Source organism: Zootoca vivipara, chromosome 3 (assembly GCF_963506605.1).
Source record: "Zootoca vivipara chromosome 3, rZooViv1.1, whole genome shotgun sequence".
Lineage (NCBI taxonomy): Eukaryota > Metazoa > Chordata > Lepidosauria > Squamata > Lacertidae > Zootoca > Zootoca vivipara.
In genome coordinates, this window is record NC_083278.1 from 79,948,787 (window position 1) to 79,969,663 (window position 20,877).

Sequence of the window (20,877 nt, forward strand, 5' to 3'; positions counted from 1 at the left end):
AATAGTGGGGAGGGGACCAAGTAAGACCCACCCAACATAATCACAATATGGCATGCACACACACCATTTGAGTGGCAATGCCCATCAACTTTGGGGGGGGCAGGTCCCCTCAAATACCTTATTTCCAAAAATGGAAATGTAATTAACTTAGGAACATTGGAGGCTAGCTGCATTATGTCAAGTCAGACAAACTGGTCTATCTAGCTCAGTATTGTCCGCAATCTCCTCAACTAACTGGCAGAGGCTCTCCAGGGTTTCAGACAAGAATCATCCTGGAGATGCTGGGAATTGAACTTTGGTTCTTCTTTGGAAACCCAGACAGATGGGCGGGGTATAAATAATAAATATTATTATTATTATTTATTATTATTATGCATGCAAGACTGATTCTCTACTGCTGAGCTGTGGCTACTCCCCCCATACTTAGAAATCAAAAAATTGAAAGTAGATTGATTTTTCCATGCTGTAATCCCCCCCCAAAAAAACCAAAAGTTCTTGAACTGAAATATCCTGTGGGTGAGGTTTAGAAATGCCTTTATATATCAAATACTATATTTAAACCAATCCATTGGAATGCTGCTAAATATTTTAAGTTTTGTCAGCTAGGGATGTGCAAATCTGTCAATTTCTGCAATTGCGCATCAGTGTATATATATATATATATATATATATATATATATATATATATATATATATCCTAATGAAATTTCATCAGTGAACTTCTCCAAACATAGATTATTTTGTAAAGCAATTTCCCCTACTAAAATGAATTTTTGTATTTTTGCTTGTGGTGAATATCTTGCAAAACTTGGAGAAGTGCAAATCATGTAGGCTCATTTTAGTCCAATTTTTCTCCCATCGCTAATGACAACTCAGTAACAATAACTCAGTAACATATACCTGCTTTACCTAATTTAAATCAGAAGAGCAGTGGGAAATGAAGATACTGAAAAAACATATCCTAATTTTAGGATATCTAAACAACTGTACACTAAATACCAGTATATGTTTCCTAGAGATATCACCTATAAAGAAGTTAATTGCAACTTTAGTTTTAAATTGGAATAGTATTTTATCCTATCCAGTTCCACAGCTTTGGCTTCTGTTCATTATGTTGCTAATTACATTTATGTAATTGTATTTCTAAAAGTGGAAATGGGGAAGAATAGTTACGGGTTGAAAACTTTCCACCCCACCGTTGTAAAGTACTTATCCTTTTTTACTTAGTACAGATGCCTCTTTTGCCCCTTTCTAGTTACACCACTGAAGAGATAGCAGAGATCTGTCAATGCGTATCATGTGTTATACTGTATCGTTAAACTTTGCAGAGGACAGAGCTATAAGTTATGAGCAACACATTTTTTCTGCCAGGTATACTTGTTTCTAGTGGTGAACAGTCAATGATTTGGAGTAAAAGCAGAGAAATACAATGTGATAAGAGATTATATACATGGGTCCTAATCTTGACGCACCAATGCCATTTGCAGATCCATGTTGTGTGCAGTGATTATGGAAACTGATGCAGGTGCTGGAGAAAAAGTGATTTAAGAGTAGGCAAAATCCATAATTGAGTGGACATAGTATATAATATATGTCTATACAGTATATATGTGTGTATTGCATATTGGAATACCTGGGAGGCAGTGGCTGTAGAACTGCTAGTAGGTTGATGAAAGACACATTTTTCTCATGAAAAGCTGCCAATATTCCAAATTGCTTAGATTTCTTTCACCGAGACTTTAATTGGGACTTGGTGGGTAGTCTAAACCTCTAGAAAGTTAGTGTCGTTTGTTCAAAATTGAGGTTATGACTTGAAAATAAAGGACCTTGTCTGCGCCTGTAGGATGCTCTGGATTTTATATTCTCTTTAAAAAGAGAAAGAGGGAACAAGGTGGTTCTGAAGCTTCTGTGATGGATAGAAGTGTTCTAGGTTCACACACAACTTTTTAAAAATTGTGGTGAAGTTATACAAACATGAAATGTGAACTGTGCAGAACTTCATAGTGTACCTGCTAAAGCTGAATTTAATATTTGCATTTAGATGTGTAGGTGTTTGACAAAATATATTAAATGAAACAAATCAATGACCTACTGGTATTATAGTTGTTTCATTTTGGTTTTTAGATGAAAACTGGGATGATCAGCTACTTGGATTTGAGCCTTGCAATGAAAACCTCATAACAGGCTGCAATATAATCAATGGAAAATGCGAATGTGATACTATTAGGACCTGTAGTAATCCCTTTGAGTTTCCAAGCCGGGATACTTGCCTGTCAGCTTTAAAAAGAATTGAAGGTAAGTCTGTATTCACTAGTACTTGATTTGTAATTATTTTTTGCACATCACCTTAAAGGCCTAATATGTAATTTTTTATTCTGTATCTCATGCTTGTTGAAAGGAGGTGTTAGAGCAATAGTGTTGGCAAATGAGATGTTTCTGCTTTTGTGATTTAATATAATGATTTAAAGTTTTTTGTTGTGGTACGTGAATAATGAGTATTGGCTCTTTTGCTTGGCTGTGTATCCTGAATAAAGAAGGTGACTTATGTGGAAAAAAGGCAAATTGATTGGAATTTACTTACTAGTGTCTATTGTAATTACTCATATGTTCCTTGTTGCCTCTGGATTCCCTTTCCCAATCCAAGGATATTTCAAGCCTGTGAAAAGAGATGATCCACACAATTGCATTCTGCCCAAGGCGTGGCTTGATTTGTTTTCTGCTGCAGTGCATGTCGAGACACTTGTAAAGTACGCATGGACTTTTTTAGACAGGTGGAGCAAACTTGTGTTCTTTTTTCTGCTGTAGAGGTATCTTGAATTTCATCGCGATGTGCACAATACCCAAAACATCCCAAATGTGGTAGGGAAACAATTAAACAGCACCCTGGAAAGTACAGGTTTTTTGATTTTTAAAGTTCTGGATCAAATATGTTCTATTGTCAGAGCAGTTGACAAGTTGAGGTCGATGTTTAATACTCTAATTTTTCTCAGGTTTGTGAAATATTATACATTTATTTGCTTTGTTCTGTCTTTCTTGTATGATTAAAAGATGTTAGTAGCATAAGCTGTCCAGTGCACCTTTAATTGTCTGGTGTTAAATGGCATATTGTCTACGTGAATATAATCGTATAGCTAGAGAGACCAGGAATTTCTTTACTAGTGTCCGTATAGAAAAATAATTACTTGTTCTGCTTAGGAAATGAATATATACACAGGATATTGTCAGGTAGAAAAAATGCCATATGTGAAATTGCCATTGAAATATTCTGTTATCAGACGTACTGTGTATATGTGGATTGTTCCTTGAAATAGCAGCTTTATCAAGGTGTTGTGTAAAATTAGAATTGGGAGCAGTTGTCTTGGTGTTGCTTCCTTACTAAAACTGTTCTACAATAAAGGAAAGTACTTGGGACTGTGACAGCTAAAGTATATCTAGAGCAGTGGTTCCCAATTAGTACTGTGGACAACCTGCTTTTCAAAAACCAGGCTATGAACCCCCTACTTTTGAAAATTCGGATATCTCTGTGGTAGTTTTTGTTATGTGAATGGTCCCACGGATGCCCTGGATGGCTTATGTGGACCTCCTGGGGTCCATGGATCATCAGTTGGGAAACACTGATCTAGATTATTAGTTACTTTAAAGATGTCCCAAGTATTTTAAGCAGTTCACAACTGTTAAGCCATGTGTATGTTCTTTAGTATTTCTTCATTTTTCAAAGGCAATCGTATCTGTCCATATAATAGAAAAGGAATGACTGGGTAGAGTTTAACTTAAATGTGCTAAGAGAACGATTTTCCACTGCAACTTTGTTGGTGGGCAGACTACTGGTGTGTAATTTCAGATTATTTATGGTAGATATGAGAGCAGAGTGTCCTTGTACTCAGGTTCCAACAGATAGAATATTTTATTATTTAACAAAAGGATTTAAAAAGGGTTATTTAGGTGGTAGCAGATAAGAGAGTGGAGGAAGAAGTGATATTGCCAAAGAAGTTGTGTTGTGACTGCTTCAGTTTTCAAGCTAAAGTGTAATGAGAATTGAAAAGGTGACCAGAGTTGTACTTTACCTTTCTTTATGCTGGTGCTTAAAACACAGGGAGGAGGCATGTTGTTGTTGTTGTTAATAATAATAATAATAATAAATTTTAATTGCCTGCCCTTCATCAAATGGTCCTAGATAGGTTACAAAATATAATTAAAATAACTATAACAATGAAAACAACTAATATCAAAATAACAAATAGCAGTGCGGTGCAAAGCAATGTAGGATGTATTCTCCGGTGTGAAACAAAAAAATATTAAAAAAAGAACTCTTCTCAGCCTCAGCAAGTCTTTACAAGGCAGAGTTCACTAAACCATGGCTCCAGGGTCAGTCAGGCTGATTTTAACCCAGAAACCTCTTCTGGGGTCACCTGGAGTTCAAAGGTTTAGAAATGGCAACAAGACAGGAGCTCCAGAATGTAGACCAGAGTCTACTATGTGCAAAACAGGTTGCACTGAATCAAAACTGCACTGAATCAAATCTAATTACATTGGAGTGCAGCCCATGGTAGGATAAATTAATTAGATTAGGCTATGCTAGGTGCAAAGGAGATTTTGAAATGCAGCCACACTAGAGCTCTTGATGCAACCAGAAATCAGTTTTGTACCTAGCAGAGTCTAATCTAATTAAACCCTACCATCTGCCGCACACCATTTTAAGATTGTTATAAAATGCAGATTTTAATGCTTTCTTTATACCAGCCCTTTCCTTTTCCCCTGCCATATTTTACCTACCACCCAGCAGTTACAGACACTTTCATATTGAGTAAGAAAAAGAAGTACAGCCTCATTAATCTTGGAGTGGGAGTATGGAAGATTGGAGTGACTGGTTTGTGTGGATACTTGATTGAGAAAAAGGAAGGTAGAATTTGAACCAGACTGTGAACTGAGATCATTTAGGAATATAGGGTAGAGAATTACCCTTTCCACCAGTGGGGTACATCATGGGGGGTAGGAGTGTTGGCTGCTGCTTTTAATAGCTTTCTCAGCCTTACCCTTTTGATTCAGACTGATTAGTCCATGGCAGTCTGAATATCCAGCCTGGAAAAGGTATTTATCTACGCACAGGAAGTCAGGATAACACTTCATGGATCTGATAAAGTAGACTACACAGTAGTCCATAAAAGCTAACAAATTTGTTAATTTTCTAAGGATTGTCAATTCTTTTAAGTGTGTTCAAAAAGTCTTTGGCCGAACACTGGCACCTGATATATCCAGGACTATATCCTGCCAACCTAGCAGTTCGAAAGCACGTCAAAATGCAAGTAGATAAATAGGAACCGCTACAGCGGGAAGGTAAACGGCGTTTCCATGTGCTGCTCTGGTTTGCCAGAAGCGGCTTTGTCACGCTGGCCACATGACCTGGAAGCTATACGCCGGCTCCTTCGGCCAATAATGCGAGATGAGCGCGCAACCCCAGAGTCGGTCACGACTGGACCTAATGGTCAGGGGTCCCTTTACCTTTTTATATCCCCGAAATGTTTAAATCAGATTTAACATGTGGAAGACAGTTTGTTCACATCTGGCAGTTCAAATCTAGAGTTCCCTAGGAATTAAAACAGCTTTTGGGAGAATTCACAACATACAGTACTATTTCCATTCCTGTAGCAGAATAACTCTAAAACTGGTTGAACAGGTATGTTAACATTTGCCTGTTAAAGAAAGATTTTGTGGAAAATTTTTTTTCAAATACTTTTAAAGTTCCTAACTGTCAGGTTTAAATTTGTGATGACATGTAGATGAATTCTCTCTGAAAGTTTTTGGAATATTTGCGGTCAGAGAGCTAGTTATAACATTTAGCCAAGGAAAAAGGCACTCTTTTCGTCTCTTACAAATTGGATTGTTCTTGTGACTACAGAGTTCGGCTTGCATAAGCATACATACACGGACAGTATATAAATTTCCAATGAGGAATACAATCCTTTCTTCTATTTGTTCCTAGCACGCCCATACTGAGGCCACACATGTACTTCAAAGTGGGATCTAGTTCAAATTAAGGAAGTCAAACTTTCTTTAAACATCTTTTATAGTTGAAGATGGCATGCATTATTTTGAAGAAATCATTGAGCAAAATGCCAGAATTTTGGTGTGTTTAAATGATCACCACCCAACCCCCTGCCCCCTGTGTAGTCCTGCTTGGAGCCAGAGGGCACAGTGACGTCATTATCAATTCTTTACTGTTTATAATATGCTGGTGGTTAGTCAGAATGAGAACTTTGCTTATAGCACCCCCTGGCCTGTGACAGTCTTAAAATTCATAGGAATTATAGTTCTTATATATTTCAGTCCTTAATTATTGTTGTTGTTTAGTTGTTTAGTCGTGTAAAAAATCTTTGTGGCCCCATGGACTAGAGCACGCCAGGCACTCCTGTCTTCCAAATTACAGCATACTTAAGTTACTTGGTTGTGTTGTTTGACATTTTGGGTGTTGTAGAATTGCCTAAGGTCAAATACAATTTATTTAACACTAGAAGGTGTTGTGTTATTTCTTTAGGAACGCTTAAAAACTTTGCATGTAGAAAGTCCCAGGTTCAGTCCTTGGCATTTCCAGGTAGAGCTGGGGAAAACACTGCTATAGACAGCACTGAGTTTGAGTTATGAAAAGGCCATGGTAAATAAGTTTTTTATGACTGCTTGTGGGCCTGAACAGCTAGAGCGTGGCATTGGAAACCATTTAGCGCTTTAAAGGTCAATATAACTTAAAACTGGGCCAGAAAACTGGAAACGAGTATTGCTGGTTATATCTTCCATCCATTGGCCCTTGCCATTACCCAGACAAAGACATTTTGCAACATTATAAATTCCTGAACTATTTTTAAAGGCAGCCCCATGGAAAGCACCTTACAATACAGTGATACCTCAGGTTACATACCTGATTCGTTCCTGTGTGCAGTACGTAACCCGAAAAGTGCATAACCCGAACCACCACGGAAGTGTGCTTCTGCGCATGTGTGAACTGCGCAAAACGCTTCTGTGGATGCGCAAACAGCACAGAACGCTTCTGTGCATGCACACACGGCGAACCCGGAAGTAAACGATTCCAGGTCCTCTGAGTACGTAACCCGAAAAGTACACAACCCGAAGCGTACGTAACTCAAGGTACGACTGTAGTCAATTCTGAATGTCAACATAGCATCATAGCTGCCAAGTATCCCGTATCCGCCGGGAAAACCCCTTTTTTCTCACCGTTTCCCGGCGGTCTCCCGTTTGGCAGAAAATCCCGGCATTGTCCCTTAAACTCGATTCTTCCCGGCGGCCATTTTTCTGGTGCCGCTTTGCCCTTCTATGGGCACCAGAAAATGGCGGTGCCGGCGCCGGAAGTCGCTTCCGCGCATGACCGGAAGTTGCGTGACGCGACTTCTGGTGGCGCTTCGCCCTTCTATGGGCATCAGAAAATGGCGGCGCCGGAAGTCGCTTTTACGTGTTTCCGGTCATGCGCGGAAGCGACTTCCGGCGCTGGTGCCGCCATTTTCTGGTGCCCATAGAAGGGCGAAGCGCCACCGGAAGTTGCGTCATGCAACTTCCGGTCGTGCGCGCGCTGCCGATCCCGGATCTTTACGATCCGGACTTGGCAGCTATGCATAGCATGGGTAACTGAAGCATGTTCCATCTGTTGAGAATAGGGTCACACATGGTGTACCAACCTTAGCTGTTAAAAGGCCCTCCTGGAACATTTGCTACCTGAACTCTTTGTTAATTCTGAGCCCTGCAGAAATCCCAAACTGTGCACATGTCCTTCGGGGGGGGGAAGGACTTATTGCAAATTTCCATGCAGGGCAATTGGCTACCTCACACATAGTACCTCAGCCTTGTCCAGATTAAGCTTCACCCTCATCTAGCCATCTTGTGTTCCATGCACAGTGGCCCTGAATGTTCCTGAAAATCTCACACTTGGTGTAATTTCAGTTTTGGCAGAATGTTCTGGCACTCCTATCCTAAACCAAGAGCTTAGAAAAATGCTGGGTTGTAATTCAGTTCTATCCTTCTGTTGCAGTTTGTTTAGAATAGCTTGGGCCAGCAAATTGTGACCAGACTGGCTAGTATGCCTTTAAAATGAACACAAATATTATCCTATTCTGCATGCTGTTCTGTATGTTCTCTTTGTCCTGTGCTGCTACTTTTGTCAGCCTTAGTTCTGTATATTCTGTTTGCACTCCTGTTGCAGGGGGAGATAAAAACATTTGGAGCCTCAAATATTTATATCATTCGAAAATGAAAATGAAAGGATTATTGTGAGTTTAGAAGTGATGCTGTGGATAAATAATGGACTTTATTCTATCAGAGAACTAAAAAATGATTATTAGCTATCTTAAATGCACTGAGACTTAAACTTAATGGTTGTAAGAAATAATACATTCTGTAGACTTGATACCAGTATTGTAGATAGAAGTATATTCCTTTGGCAGTGTCAATTTCAATAAATAGCTCAGTAATGTCTTACTCTATTGAACCATATCATGTTAACTATGAAACAGATGCTCTCCAAGAGTATATGTTCTATCATTAGCAGCTTTAAATCCAATGGCAGTAGCTATTTTTTATTTATTTTTACTTATCATAGCTAAAATTAAAACTTTGGATTAATGAGAAACATTCTTAAGAATGCAGTTATTAATAATCAACCATATAGTTGCCTTGAAATAAAACCACTTGATACTTAACAGTGTCAAAATTGTAATGATAGTTAAAGAATTGGACTTCAAACAGATTTTGCTAATCATGCTGCACATGGGCATTCATGGTTCTGGAAAACCAAAGAAAATATTCACCCACGGTTTACGAATACAGGCTGTCGGATGTTCTCTTTGACCTTTGGCTGGAGGATATAGTTGCAAAGGAAATGCTTAACATTCTAGCATCTGGGGTTGAGTCTTCATGTTACTTGGCACAGTTATTTAAGCTGGTTTTTACTTCCTCTATTCCATGGCAGCTATGCCAGATGTTTTGCAAAACGTAGATATAGCAAATTGGTCAAAAGCAGTATGTTTGTGTCTTTGGCCCACAGCTAAGCATAATTAAATAACTTATTACAGGAGAATAGCTTGAGAGAAATTTGGTTTTCTGCCGTTAAGAAATTATGCTTGAAAGTAATATGATTACTACATTCAATTCCACAAAAACTTCAGCAGCATGTTTAAAGCAATATTATGTCTTAATTAGCAGCAGTACAGTGCCCAATTTCACAATAGTGAGCAAGCTTTTGAATTCCCCAGAACTCTTAAAAAGGCAGGATGTTAAAACTGTGTTAGTGTTTAAAAAAAGTCATGTGGAAAATAGACTTATTGAATATATGTTACCATATTTTTGCCAGTTATAAAAAGAGAAAGGCAGGGGAAACTGTTTATAGGCACAGGAGCTGACTGTTAAAGTGAGCATATGGTGGTTGTCATAGTATAGGGTTGTGCTGGGTCCTTCAATTTTTCTACCTTCTTGAATCTTATAACAACAGCATCTCTTCAGAGTAGTGCAGCCAGAGTTATGAAAACACAACTATCTCCACTATTTCGTGGAGAGTTTCCCATATAGTTAATCAATATTTATCTTTTGATTAGTGGATGATAATTTCTTAGCTTTTCAGAGCTGCTAAAATAATGTTTTGGTCTCCCCTACTGTTGATTAAAGGAAAAACAATTGCATAAGGCCAAACAACATATTGCTATGTCTATTTTGTCCCTGAAGCTATGCCCATTTCCCAAGCTTAGGAAGATACAAAAATGCAAACTAGGAATGCTTAGAGTTGGTTGGTTAGCATCCACCAGTCTCAGGAGACAATGGAGGAGTGTGCCCTTCGAGGAGAAGTCAAACTGTTGGAAGATTAGTGTCTGCTGTGGTTGTAGAGACCAATTTGGGGGAGAGGTGTTTTGTTGCAGCTGGGGCCAGTGACCGTGTCTGCTTGTGCTGCTTCAGATCCTCTGGTGTTTCTATTTTCTGCATTTCTCCCAGCAATCATTTCAAATATTAATTTATACGACCTCTGATATTGGAGGTAGTAATAGTCATCAGTGAAAGATGTAGTCTATCTGGAGTTCATGGGAGTTGAATAATATGTCGGCCATAGGTTCTCCACCTCTGATATAGATAGTTGACATGTTCAAACATTAATATTTTGCTTAACAGCAGATGCATATGAGGGGAAGACATTGAGATTTGTTTAGTTACCATTTGCCAAGAATTGACAGATGAACTGTCTGTCATGAAATATTAAGAACAATTGTGCTGTAGTGTTCTCTTAAGTTCTTTACTTTGCAGAGCACTGAACAGAGATCTGGACTGTTAATGCATGGAATGAATTCCAGTTATACCCTTGTACCCCAACCTGTATGTTAATGACTAGAAATCTGCTGCCTGACTGCACAATCCTATGCATGTCTTCTCAGAAGCATGCACTACTGAGTTCAGTGGGACGTATTCCCCAGTAATGTATACCAGTACTACTGCAGCCTAACGCTAATTAAAGGCTGCCTGGGCTGCATTCCAAATGTAGATTTCAGCAGTACTGAGTTTTACTGGTTTTTGTTTGATCCTTTCAATGGGAGCGGTGAATGCTTGCTTGTTTACTTGCCAAACCTAAGCTTTATATTGTAACATAAAATGTATTTAAAAGTATTATCTATCTTTGGATATATATAATATTGTTCATAAATATACTCAGATTCTGAATATGGAGCAACAAACTGCTGTGCTCTGAGGTACATAAAATATATATTTTTCAATTGAGGAAAACTGGGAGCAGGAGGGAAACTTGAAACTGAAGCGCATAAATATTACGATAAATAATGGGAAAGTATTATTACTTTGGTTGGCATAGCTGTCATAAGGGCTAGGGAAGTATGGAGTGGCATATCCTCTGCAATGTTAGAAATCTGCCAGGCGCTTTTTGTAACTGGCACGGGTCCAGTTGTGACATCGTGGAGATCTCTGGTTGCCAAGTTGGCGACTGACATCTCCATCTGGTTGGCCTGTCCAGCTTTCTTAAGCAGGTAAGCAGAAGAGTTTATTTATTGCATTTATATCCCACCTTTTTCTCCAAGGAGTACATAGTTCATCCCCCTCCTCAGTTAATCCCTACAACAATCCTGTGATGTATGTTAAGTGACTGTGACTGGCGCAAGGTCACCCAGTAAGCTTCATGACTGAGTGGGAATTTGAACTCTGATCTCCCAGCTCCCTAGTCGTGTGACACTCTAATAACAAATTCCATTGTGCTAGGAGATGGCAGTTGGTATAATCAGTCTTTCCTGTCTCCGCCTCTCCCTCCAGCCCTTGTGAGTAGCATGGACTATATCACACAGAGCTGCAGTGCAAAAGGGGAATTGCACTGCAGAACCCATTTTGCACTTTGTTATACCAGAAACTAGAGCTGGTGAAATAGTCTGGATGACAGCTAGAGTGCAAGTAGGGAAAGACATGCTGTGAAGTTGACTGAACATACCGTATATGAGAGGATAACCATGCCTACTGTGGGGAGTGAGTGCAGTGAAGCAGGCCGCCTTGTCTATCTCCATTGCATTCTCAAGTAGCCATCCAGCAGACCTTTCTTGGATTGTCCAGGGTCTGTTAATGTTTTAGATTGTATAGAAGTTCTAATTTGTGACTTATTTATAAGGCACTTTGTTGTGGAAACAAGCAACTATACCCTCAATATTGATGCCACATCTATATTTGCTGCAGTCTCCAGGGAGGAGTCCAGTGCACCATCTGCTGCACCATCTTAGAATATGCTTCCACTGATGCGGTCTAATGATGTGGACAAGGTGCTTGCCATGATGCAGCCAACAACATGTTCCCTTGCAGCTCTTGGCTTATTAAAACGTCCCGAAAAGAAAGACCAGGTGGATCCAGGATGCAGTCAATGTGTCATAGTTGGAGGGAGTGGTCCTAGTCACCTTGAAAGAGGTGAGTCAACCACTCATGGGGCGGACCTGGACCCATTGGTTTGTGACAATTGCCACAGTGTTGCAAAGTCTTTCAGAGTGGTCATTAGGAGATTTGTGGTGAGATGTGGTCCATATGCTAATGGTATTTACCAGGAGCTCTATTTCTCTGTAAAATCAGAATCATGAGAGGCTGTGTGCTGGACTTGGCCTTGATGCGTGTGGCCTGGCCTGGGCTTGATGTATGCTAGATGAATGCCAGTAGACTGACGACAGCGCTGTTGGTGTAGTGCTTCCTGAGTCCAGATTATTGTTCAATTTCCTGTTTTGGATGGGGTCATACTCCACCCTGAAAGGCAAGTTCATGTCTAGGGTTGCTCCTGGATCTATCTCTGTTACTTAAGGCCTAGGTGATAGCGGTCTAGGGTGGTAAGATAACCATTTCTGGTCTGATAACATGTACTGTAGATTGGATTACATGTAGATTATATTAAGACTTCTGAATGCCTTTCCTAAGTGTAAGAATAATGTTAATGTGGGGTGAGGGACAATCCAAAGTCATTTACTGTTCACTTTTGTTGAAGAGAGCTAGAGAATAATAAATCACTATTTATTAAATTTGTATATCACCTATCATCTGATGATCACAGGGTGGTTCGCAATAGAAAAATACAAAATGGGAATACAGAATGCATAACCCCCCCCCCAAAAAAACCCAATACCCCCCTCCGAATAGCTCTTTCCCTATTTTCTTGTACACCAGCATCACCTGCTGCATCGAGGTGGTGTAGGTAAAAAGTGTGATGTGTGTGAGTCCTTGTGCCAGATTTCTGCATCCAGAAGCTGTGATCTCCATAAACAGCAACTATTCCTAGATCAAGACCAACACATGTAGTTCCTATCAGATGATTAAACTTTGTGAAAGGTAGCAGCACTACCACCTGTTCAGGGGATAAGGGACCAAATGCAATTGCCTGTCTCTCCATCAACAGTAAATCAGTACTTCCTGTCAGATCAACAGACAAATGTAGAAAGTGTATGCAGAAGTGTGGTGTCTCTGTCTCGCTCTCTCTTTATATGTGTGTGTATCTTGGTTGGCACCAAAACGTCTGACAACTTACCTCGTTTCCATTAAGTTTCCTCAGTGACTCGTCATTCTTTATAATGTATTTGATAGTTCCAGGATTTTTAAAGAAATCCAATTCCTACAGTTCTTCCGCTTTTTTTAATAGAGAGCTACAACAATCAGTTGCATATCTGCTTGCTCCAGTCATGTTCTTAAACTGTATTCTCTTTGCACAGATGGCATTTTAGCTCGCAATAGATTGCATATAGTACAAAGGAGATAAGTCAAAATTGTTGTTATGACTTATTTATGGAGTCTCCAAAGTGATGTGCTGGCACACCACACCAACGTCAGACAATCCCCATGCTCATCAAGGCTTCCTGGCCCTTCAAATTATTAATACTTTTATTTGAGTTTTTTGTGGAATTGAGGGGGGTTCAATTTGGGAGGGGAGAATTTTCTTCTTTTTTGGTTTATGTTCATTTGTTTTTGGGTGTATGTAGATGTTTTGCCTGATTTTTAAGGTGAGGTTTGACCATCAACAGTTTTTCTCCTGTTTAGGGGCATTTCGTGATGCCTACAAAAGCTGCTTGGATTTCCTAATGTGCTTCCAAGACCCCTGATTCTATTCAGTTCTTTCCTAACATTTTATTTACAGCACATTTCTTTTATTATTATTTTTCAGTTGAGTTTTCTAAAATGAAACAACATTGCATATTCTGGTTAGTGTTAGTACTATGTGAAACCCGTTGGTCAGAATTCCATGTAGTTGCCATTCATAAAGGTATTTTGCATTAGAAATGTTACTTACAAGATTATTTTTAAAAAACAACAACCCCCTATTTTATAAAGAGAACTGATATAAATGAAGAGAGTACTGTTGCCCTTAGGTGCTGATTGCAGACTTTTCATATGCATTTGGTTGGCCACTGTGAGAACAGGATGCTGAACTAGATGGACCACTGGTTTCATTCTGTAGGTCTATTCTTATTATAGGTTAAATCTTGTAAGTAATGTTCACTTCAAGTTTTATAAACTCAAAGCAGATTACTTTATGCTACTAACTGGAAAATGTTTATTGCTGAAAAACAGCAACATTTAGTTTTATTTCTGATAATATGACTGGTCTCTTACTATTCTTCAACAGATAAAGCCTCCAAGTGATGTGTGAAATATTAATAAAGATGGGACCCAGAACCTTTATAAAGTTCTAAAATATTAGTAACTCTCTGCAGAGCCTAGGTGTCTCTTAATAAGAACCAACCCAATAGTTGTGTACTTTGGCATGTCTCTGGTTTTGCTTCAGAGCATGTAACCGAATTCCCAGACTTGGTTGAAGCAATATATTGCAGTTCATCTTCAAGCATTTGAGGGAGTGTATGTTATGATATTTTCTTTCTTTGGATTATACAATTAGACTTTTTTCAGGTGGAGAAATAGGTAGGTAAAAGGATCCTAATCTGAAATGTCTGCTGTGCAGTAAAATTAGTGTGTCGAGGACTCCCCCCCCCCCCGCTTGAGGAAATAAAGACACAATGTCAAGTTTTAAGTGGAGCACTAAAACCTACCATACTGTGATTTTTGAAAAATACAGTTTTGGTTACAACATGTTAAGAGAATATTCTGTGCATGTTAAAATGTACATCTTAAAACAGATTCCTAGATAACAATTGCAGTGTGTTAAACTTTCTCTTTCACTGTAGCTGGCAAGTGATTGTATTTTCAGATAGGAAATGCTGTGACTCTTCTTTCTGCTGCTCATTTGTAACCTTTTCAGTTTTATGCAGTCCTTGGGTAGTGGTTGGGCTTTCAGTGATTTCACAGATGAGTTCTTTGATTCTTTTAATAAACACTGGGCAAACCTAACTTAGGCTAGAGAAGTGTATGAATAGTGCAAGATGTTATATATTACTATAGTGAACATGCTTTCCTCTTTTTCCCCAAACTGAAACATTTTCTTGGTAAGCTCAGCTCTCCCAAGAAACATTTAATTATATTTTTCTATCACCTTTGTAGTATGTACTTATCCTCCCGAAGAAGAGCTTTAAATGAGGTGGAAGCGGGCAAGGTGGTACCTTGTGATGTTCTTGATTGACAATTCTTTTGCTTCCTGGTAGGTGGAGCCATTACGCTTAGTATAAGGACTCAGTTGTAGGCTGAAGGAAGAGGAAGACTACTGTTAAAAGAACTGCTGGTAAGTTTGCTTTTCATTTGTACGGATCACACAAAAGATAATGTGAAGGCTTTGCTGCATGTCAGATTGAAGACTGCTGAGTAAGGCCTTCCAGGAATCACGGCATACAGTAGGAAATCTAGAATGGATTGATCTGATGAACATATTGATGCAGTGAAATATTTTGTAGGAAAACACTTGGTATATTCTTAGGAAAGCACATGATGAGGCAGCAAGGCTTAAATGCAGGTAGAATAATTTGCCTATATACTTTACTATTTACTTATACCTTGAACATTATGAGTACTAAATTCTAAAGCAAGTCTATCAAAGCTTGTGTACATACACACAAAATTATATTGTATATTTATTGTATATTTAAAGTATATTTGCAGGAACAGTGTCTATGGCAGGCGAAAGATCCAAATACAGCTTTCTGTGTTGTATGATATAGTACAGAAACTTATGAACATAGTGTTCTATACTAAAAATAGACTGTATTGAGATCACAAGAGACTCTACACCCAACATTGTTGCATATTTATTTTATTTTCCTTATTTTAAGAATTTATGAACAGTTCTGTATAGAATATCTTAAGTGGTGAACAAGGTATATAAAAATGCATAAAATTAAACCAGTCAAACAAAATTACAAAGCATAATAAAAAATCTTTCTTTATACTGTAGATCTTTCTGACTGTAAACTACGGTAAAAAGGATAGTTCACATAAGGAAGGCACCACATGCCTTAAAGTGCAGGAAATGCTACCAGACTGAGTAGGCACCTCTCTAATAGTCAATGGGATAGAGTTCCGTAATGCTGATGCAGGCATGCTGAAGGCACACATTGAATATGTGGCATCACCAGTAAGGCCTAATCAGCCAAGTACAGAGACCAGATGAGGATATGGGGCAAGGCAATCTCTAAGAAACCTGGTCCTGAGTTGTTTAGGGATTTATGAACTGCAAGTGCTTCATATTAAGTGTGTGATACAGTTTTCTCAGGCACTCGGTGTAGCTCTTTGCATGGTCTGATAATGCCATCTTCCGATTTATCAGACATATGTTTGTTTCTTGCTCAAACTAAGATGTAATATGATGTGAGAGGCAAATCTTATCTCTGATTTAAATCAACTCTGAACTGTGGATGCAATCTGGCTTTATGAGTTTAGTTTAAAACAGACTCTATGCTTTCTCCCTAATATATTTATTTAGCTGCTATGTATAAGTTTATAGTTTTGGCATTGTAACTCTTGAGAAAGATGTCTTTTAACATAATGACATTAGTGAATTTTTTGTTTTTGTGTTTGTACTCTTGGTGTTTAAATTGATTGAATCTTACCTAAAGGGAATCTAAGATGAGGAAGACAAATATAGTATGCAGTCATCTAAGCTTGTAAGAATAAGTGGAAGTTTTCTATATTAGCTTTTTTGTTTTACAAATACTTAGCTAGTAGCTTTAACTGGACACTTTAGTAGGCTAGAACTAGAGAGTTGTATTACTAATCATGACTGTAATGCAGTTTCCACTCCCATTTTCATAAAATTTCATAGTGCTAGTCTTGGGGAACACAATATTAGCAATAGGATGCTTTTCAAGTACAGTATCTAAAAGATGATGTGCTAGTGTGCTGGAGTAAATACTGGTTGCGTTGTTAAAATCTAGAAAAGCATAACAACGTTTGTATAGTAATGGTCTAAAATCAGGATGCAAAGTTTCCCCAGTACTGTAATCCTGATAGCTCTAATATTTCTGTGCACATTTCATAAAAGCTTGGTGTAAAACAAAAAAGTAAACTACAAAACAAACTGGTTTCATTCAGATTTATTGTTTATTGAAGTAGTAACTACTTGAAGGAGTCCCAATTATGACAAATCACTCAGTAAGAGAGTAGTGGCATCTGTAAAATCAGTGTCCAGTTTTCAAGCTACTAATGTTGGACACATTTTATGATAATCTGTTAATGCCCAGATACTACCTTTTCTGTAAGCTTTTCTGTCAGTGGTTATGGCTGTCCGTACATAATTTATAACCAGATGCCAGAAAATACTATATCCTATGCTTACTACATCCCTCTCTAACATTTCAGAGGATTTTCAATTTAGGACCTTCCAACCAGTTTTGAGCCATCTCCTAAACCCTCCAGAACAGATCTGTGGGATACGTAGGAACAGATGGCGGGGTGGGGAGAGAGCTGGAAGCCGTGTTGCACTAGTGTAAGCCATTGTGCTGGGTTTGCTAATGCTGGGTAGTTGAATCTAGCCTTCTGATTAGCCTTTTTTCATGGTCAAATTTTCTTAAATTTTGAGAGATAAATCAAAATTTCTGAGTCCCTCGGGGTATGTCATCCTTGTTCCTTGCATTTACCTTCTTATTTTCTTTATTTCTAATTTTAACAAAAAGTTATAAATACTGTGAATGTCTTGAAGGTTTCGGATTATTAAAAAAAGTCATATTGTGCTGCAGTGGGTGTCCTTTGTATCAGAAATGTATGAGGATGAGTAGAGGGGACATTGATCTACCAGTTGGACTTCTGGATAAACTGGATATATTATATATTGAAAAGTGATATAAACAAAAAAATAAATTTCTACCACTAAACAAATAATGTGATCTGATAGGGTTCTTCCTTGGATCATTAATCTTTGTGTTTTGTTTTGTTTTTGATTTTGGTGGTTTTTGGAAGAAATGTATGCAGATGGGCCTAAAGTTTTGGCTGTGTTTAGATGTCAGCTTTATTATGGCTGATGTAGTTCTGTGGCAGGAATATTGGTGAGGGTGTTCATAGGAAATGTACCAACTATACTGATATTGTCCACATCTGTATGGACTACTAGTGGTTACTACAGGGCTTGATTGAGCCCCTGTGTAGTTTAAGGGTGTCAGGCATGCTGAATCAATAGTTTTCATAATCAAAAGTGGTTAACCCATTCCTGCCTAAAATCCTGTTCATATCTCTTATTTGAGAAAACGGTACAGGGTATCAAGAGCATTGCTACACACCTCTCGTGGCTGTTACAACTTGTCCATTCATCTCTCTCCCCCCACCCCCATATTTTAATGCAAGAAGTTCTGTCTGGCTTTTGCCTTGATGTGGAAGAATACAGTATCTGACAAGTTTGTATTGGCCAGGTTGTCCCTTAGGTTCAGTTCACATATAACTTTTATAAACCATAGTTTGTTAGACTAATAAAGTGTCATGCCTGTGCATAACCAAAGTCAAATATTGGTTAGATATGCTGGTTTGTAGTCTGTTTCCCAATTTGGATGTAACAGGAAACTGGTTTAACAAAATCTAAATGTATAGAACGGCAGAATAGGAGAAGGCACAGTTTTCATAGTATTCATTCTAATGAACCATAAGTTACTAGCTCATATTTGAACTGAGCCTGTACTATAAGTAGTACATTTTAATGTGATTTTGTATGACACTTTATTTTATTTATTGAATTTATATCCCACCCTTCCTCCTAAAGGAATTTCTATGAGGTTTCAGTCATGTTCTTAAAATGGTATATTCTATTGAGATTGTTTCTGGAAATTGCTTTAGTATCTCAAATAGACAGAGAATTATGGCATTGCTTTACAGTATGATCACATCTTACGCCTGTTTAACTTGTGTGATTTCATCCTTGTGTGTTTGAAGTCTTGCCGGTTGAAATTGTGCAAATTAAATCCATGCAAGTCTTTCTGACTTGCTTACTGTGAGGGTATCCAAACTTTCATGAGATCGCCATGGATTTAACCAGTTGTAAGTTAGCCTGATTTCATGTTGTAAAGTCCATTGTACTTCTTTGCAGATACTTACTTCTCTGTCTGACATTGAGAAAATAACTTATACCAATTTACTGAGATCATTAGAAGTGGAGTATAACATGAAAACCCTTCAGTTTCTGTAAATTACCATTAAAATGAATTATTTGTGTACAGATAAATAGAGTGGAAAATATGAGACAGAAGTCATGATAAAGTTGTGGTATGCATACTATGAAACTTACACTGTTGTACTTTTTTCTAAACTCCAAATATTGAAAATATTTCAGGCTTGTCATACTATGATAACTTGCACTTGCATTCAGTATCCAGTATAAATTCAACATCTCTTGACTGCTAAAAATTCCATATTTAATGTCGCATATTAGAAAAAAAATATAATCATTTGTTAACAAATGTCTTAAACTTACCTATAAGGAATGCAACTATGAGGTCTTCACAAAACTTGAAAGGAAAAAATCTCCCCTCAGTAACACTTTTTAATAAGCAGAAGGCCTGCCTTCACACTTGTGGAAGAAAATGGGTCTACTCTCCTCCATGTATCCTTAGAGCTCAGTCGCCTCCCCACTTTCCCAAGTGTAGAGGGCTTGCCATTGGTAGAAATCCTTTCCTATCAAGCCCTCAGAATTGGCATTCTGTGGTCACTGAGCATTTTCAGTTTTCCTGGGACTGCTTTAGTTTTTAGGGGTTTTGTCTCCTGAATTTCTTTTTCTAAATAATTACTTGTACTTCTGCAAACTTTTCCTGAGCATTTGGATATATTTTTGTTTTTCAGTAGCTACATATCTGACACTGCCTACATGGAAAAGGAAAAAGATGCAAAAAGGAGGCAAAAAGAAAGGGGGAAGAAAAAACAGCCTTGAATAGGGAAGGAGGGGAGTAAAATAAAATAAAATGGAGTAGCCACGATAGGATAGGAAAAGAAAAGTGGTGCATGTGTATTTGGGTAATGATTCTGGTTGGTGGTGAGGAAGGATATGTTCAGCAGACAGAAAAAAGTTTGCATTCTGTAAATGAATAGGAGTTTTGCCTTCTGGTAAAGGGTGTTCTGTTGGAACAGAAAACTGGGTTCAAAAGAGTAGTTTTGTAGCTTAGCCCCCTCCGCTGCCTTGTACCTATTTCATTTTGTGTGGTGCCCTCAGCACTTGCTCAGAATGTGGATGTTTCCACAGGTCCAAAATGGTTGGGGAATTCTGGCTTTTGTTAGTTACTTATTGTGGCTTATGATTTCTAATAGCTTTCCTTTTTAACAGGTGTAAATTTCTAGACCATAGGCTGGCAACGTCCAGCCCATGGGCTGGATGTGGCCCACGAGGGCCATTTATCTGGCCCATGGGCTGCCCGTGAACCAAGCCGCCTGCTCTACAAGTCCCCCGCACGCTGCTGTAAACAGGTGCAGCGCGGGGACTCACCAAGCAGTGCTGGAAATCGCGTCTGCGGCTGCACAGACGCTGGAAATCACATCTGCGCAGCCGCAGAAGCTGCAGACATGCGCAGAAGCGATTTCTGGCGTTCCGGACATGGGCATCGCGGCACCGGAAATCGCTTCTGCGCAGCCGTGGACTTGCACAGAAGCCATTTCCGGTGTTCCGGACATGGGCAGTGCAGCACTGGAAATTGCTTCTGCGCATGTGCGGTCCATGTCCAGTCCACAGACGAGAGTCTGTGCAAATGCTCCGGCCCACGGTCAGAAAACATTGTCTATGCCTGTTCTAGACTATGCTAATTGGAAGGAGTGTGCAACCAATTGGTTGTGTATTATAATCAGACTGCGAATTATTCTAATTACTTTGCATATGTTCTTCTCTACAAGTGGTGGAAATTATGTAAGCAGCCAAAATACAGGTTGAAGCCTCATGTTTAGGTGGTATAGAGAAGTAGTTGTTTTATGCAGGGATAACCAATGTGATAACTTCCAGATGATGTACTTCAACTCCTGTCAGCCCCAACC

At 38.7% G+C, this 20,877-nt stretch overlaps 1 protein-coding gene across 4 annotated transcripts in view; it reads left to right on the plus strand.

The window, feature by feature from the left end:
- The window catches only part of CRIM1 (cysteine rich transmembrane BMP regulator 1), a 128,632-nt gene that overhangs the window by 13,211 nt on the left and 94,544 nt on the right, over nt 1-20,877 (plus strand). For 2 of the 4 annotated variants that reach the window (XM_060272897.1, XM_035108298.2), the window contains exon 2: nt 2,125-2,295. The exons of 1 other annotated variant lie outside the window; for it this stretch is intronic. In XM_060272897.1, coding sequence (XP_060128880.1) covers nt 2,125-2,295 — 171 coding nt within the window. Of the gene's footprint in view, nt 1-702; nt 1,372-2,124; nt 2,296-20,877 lie in introns of those variants that run through there. One more of the 4 variants, XM_035108300.2, reaches the window with a different exon arrangement.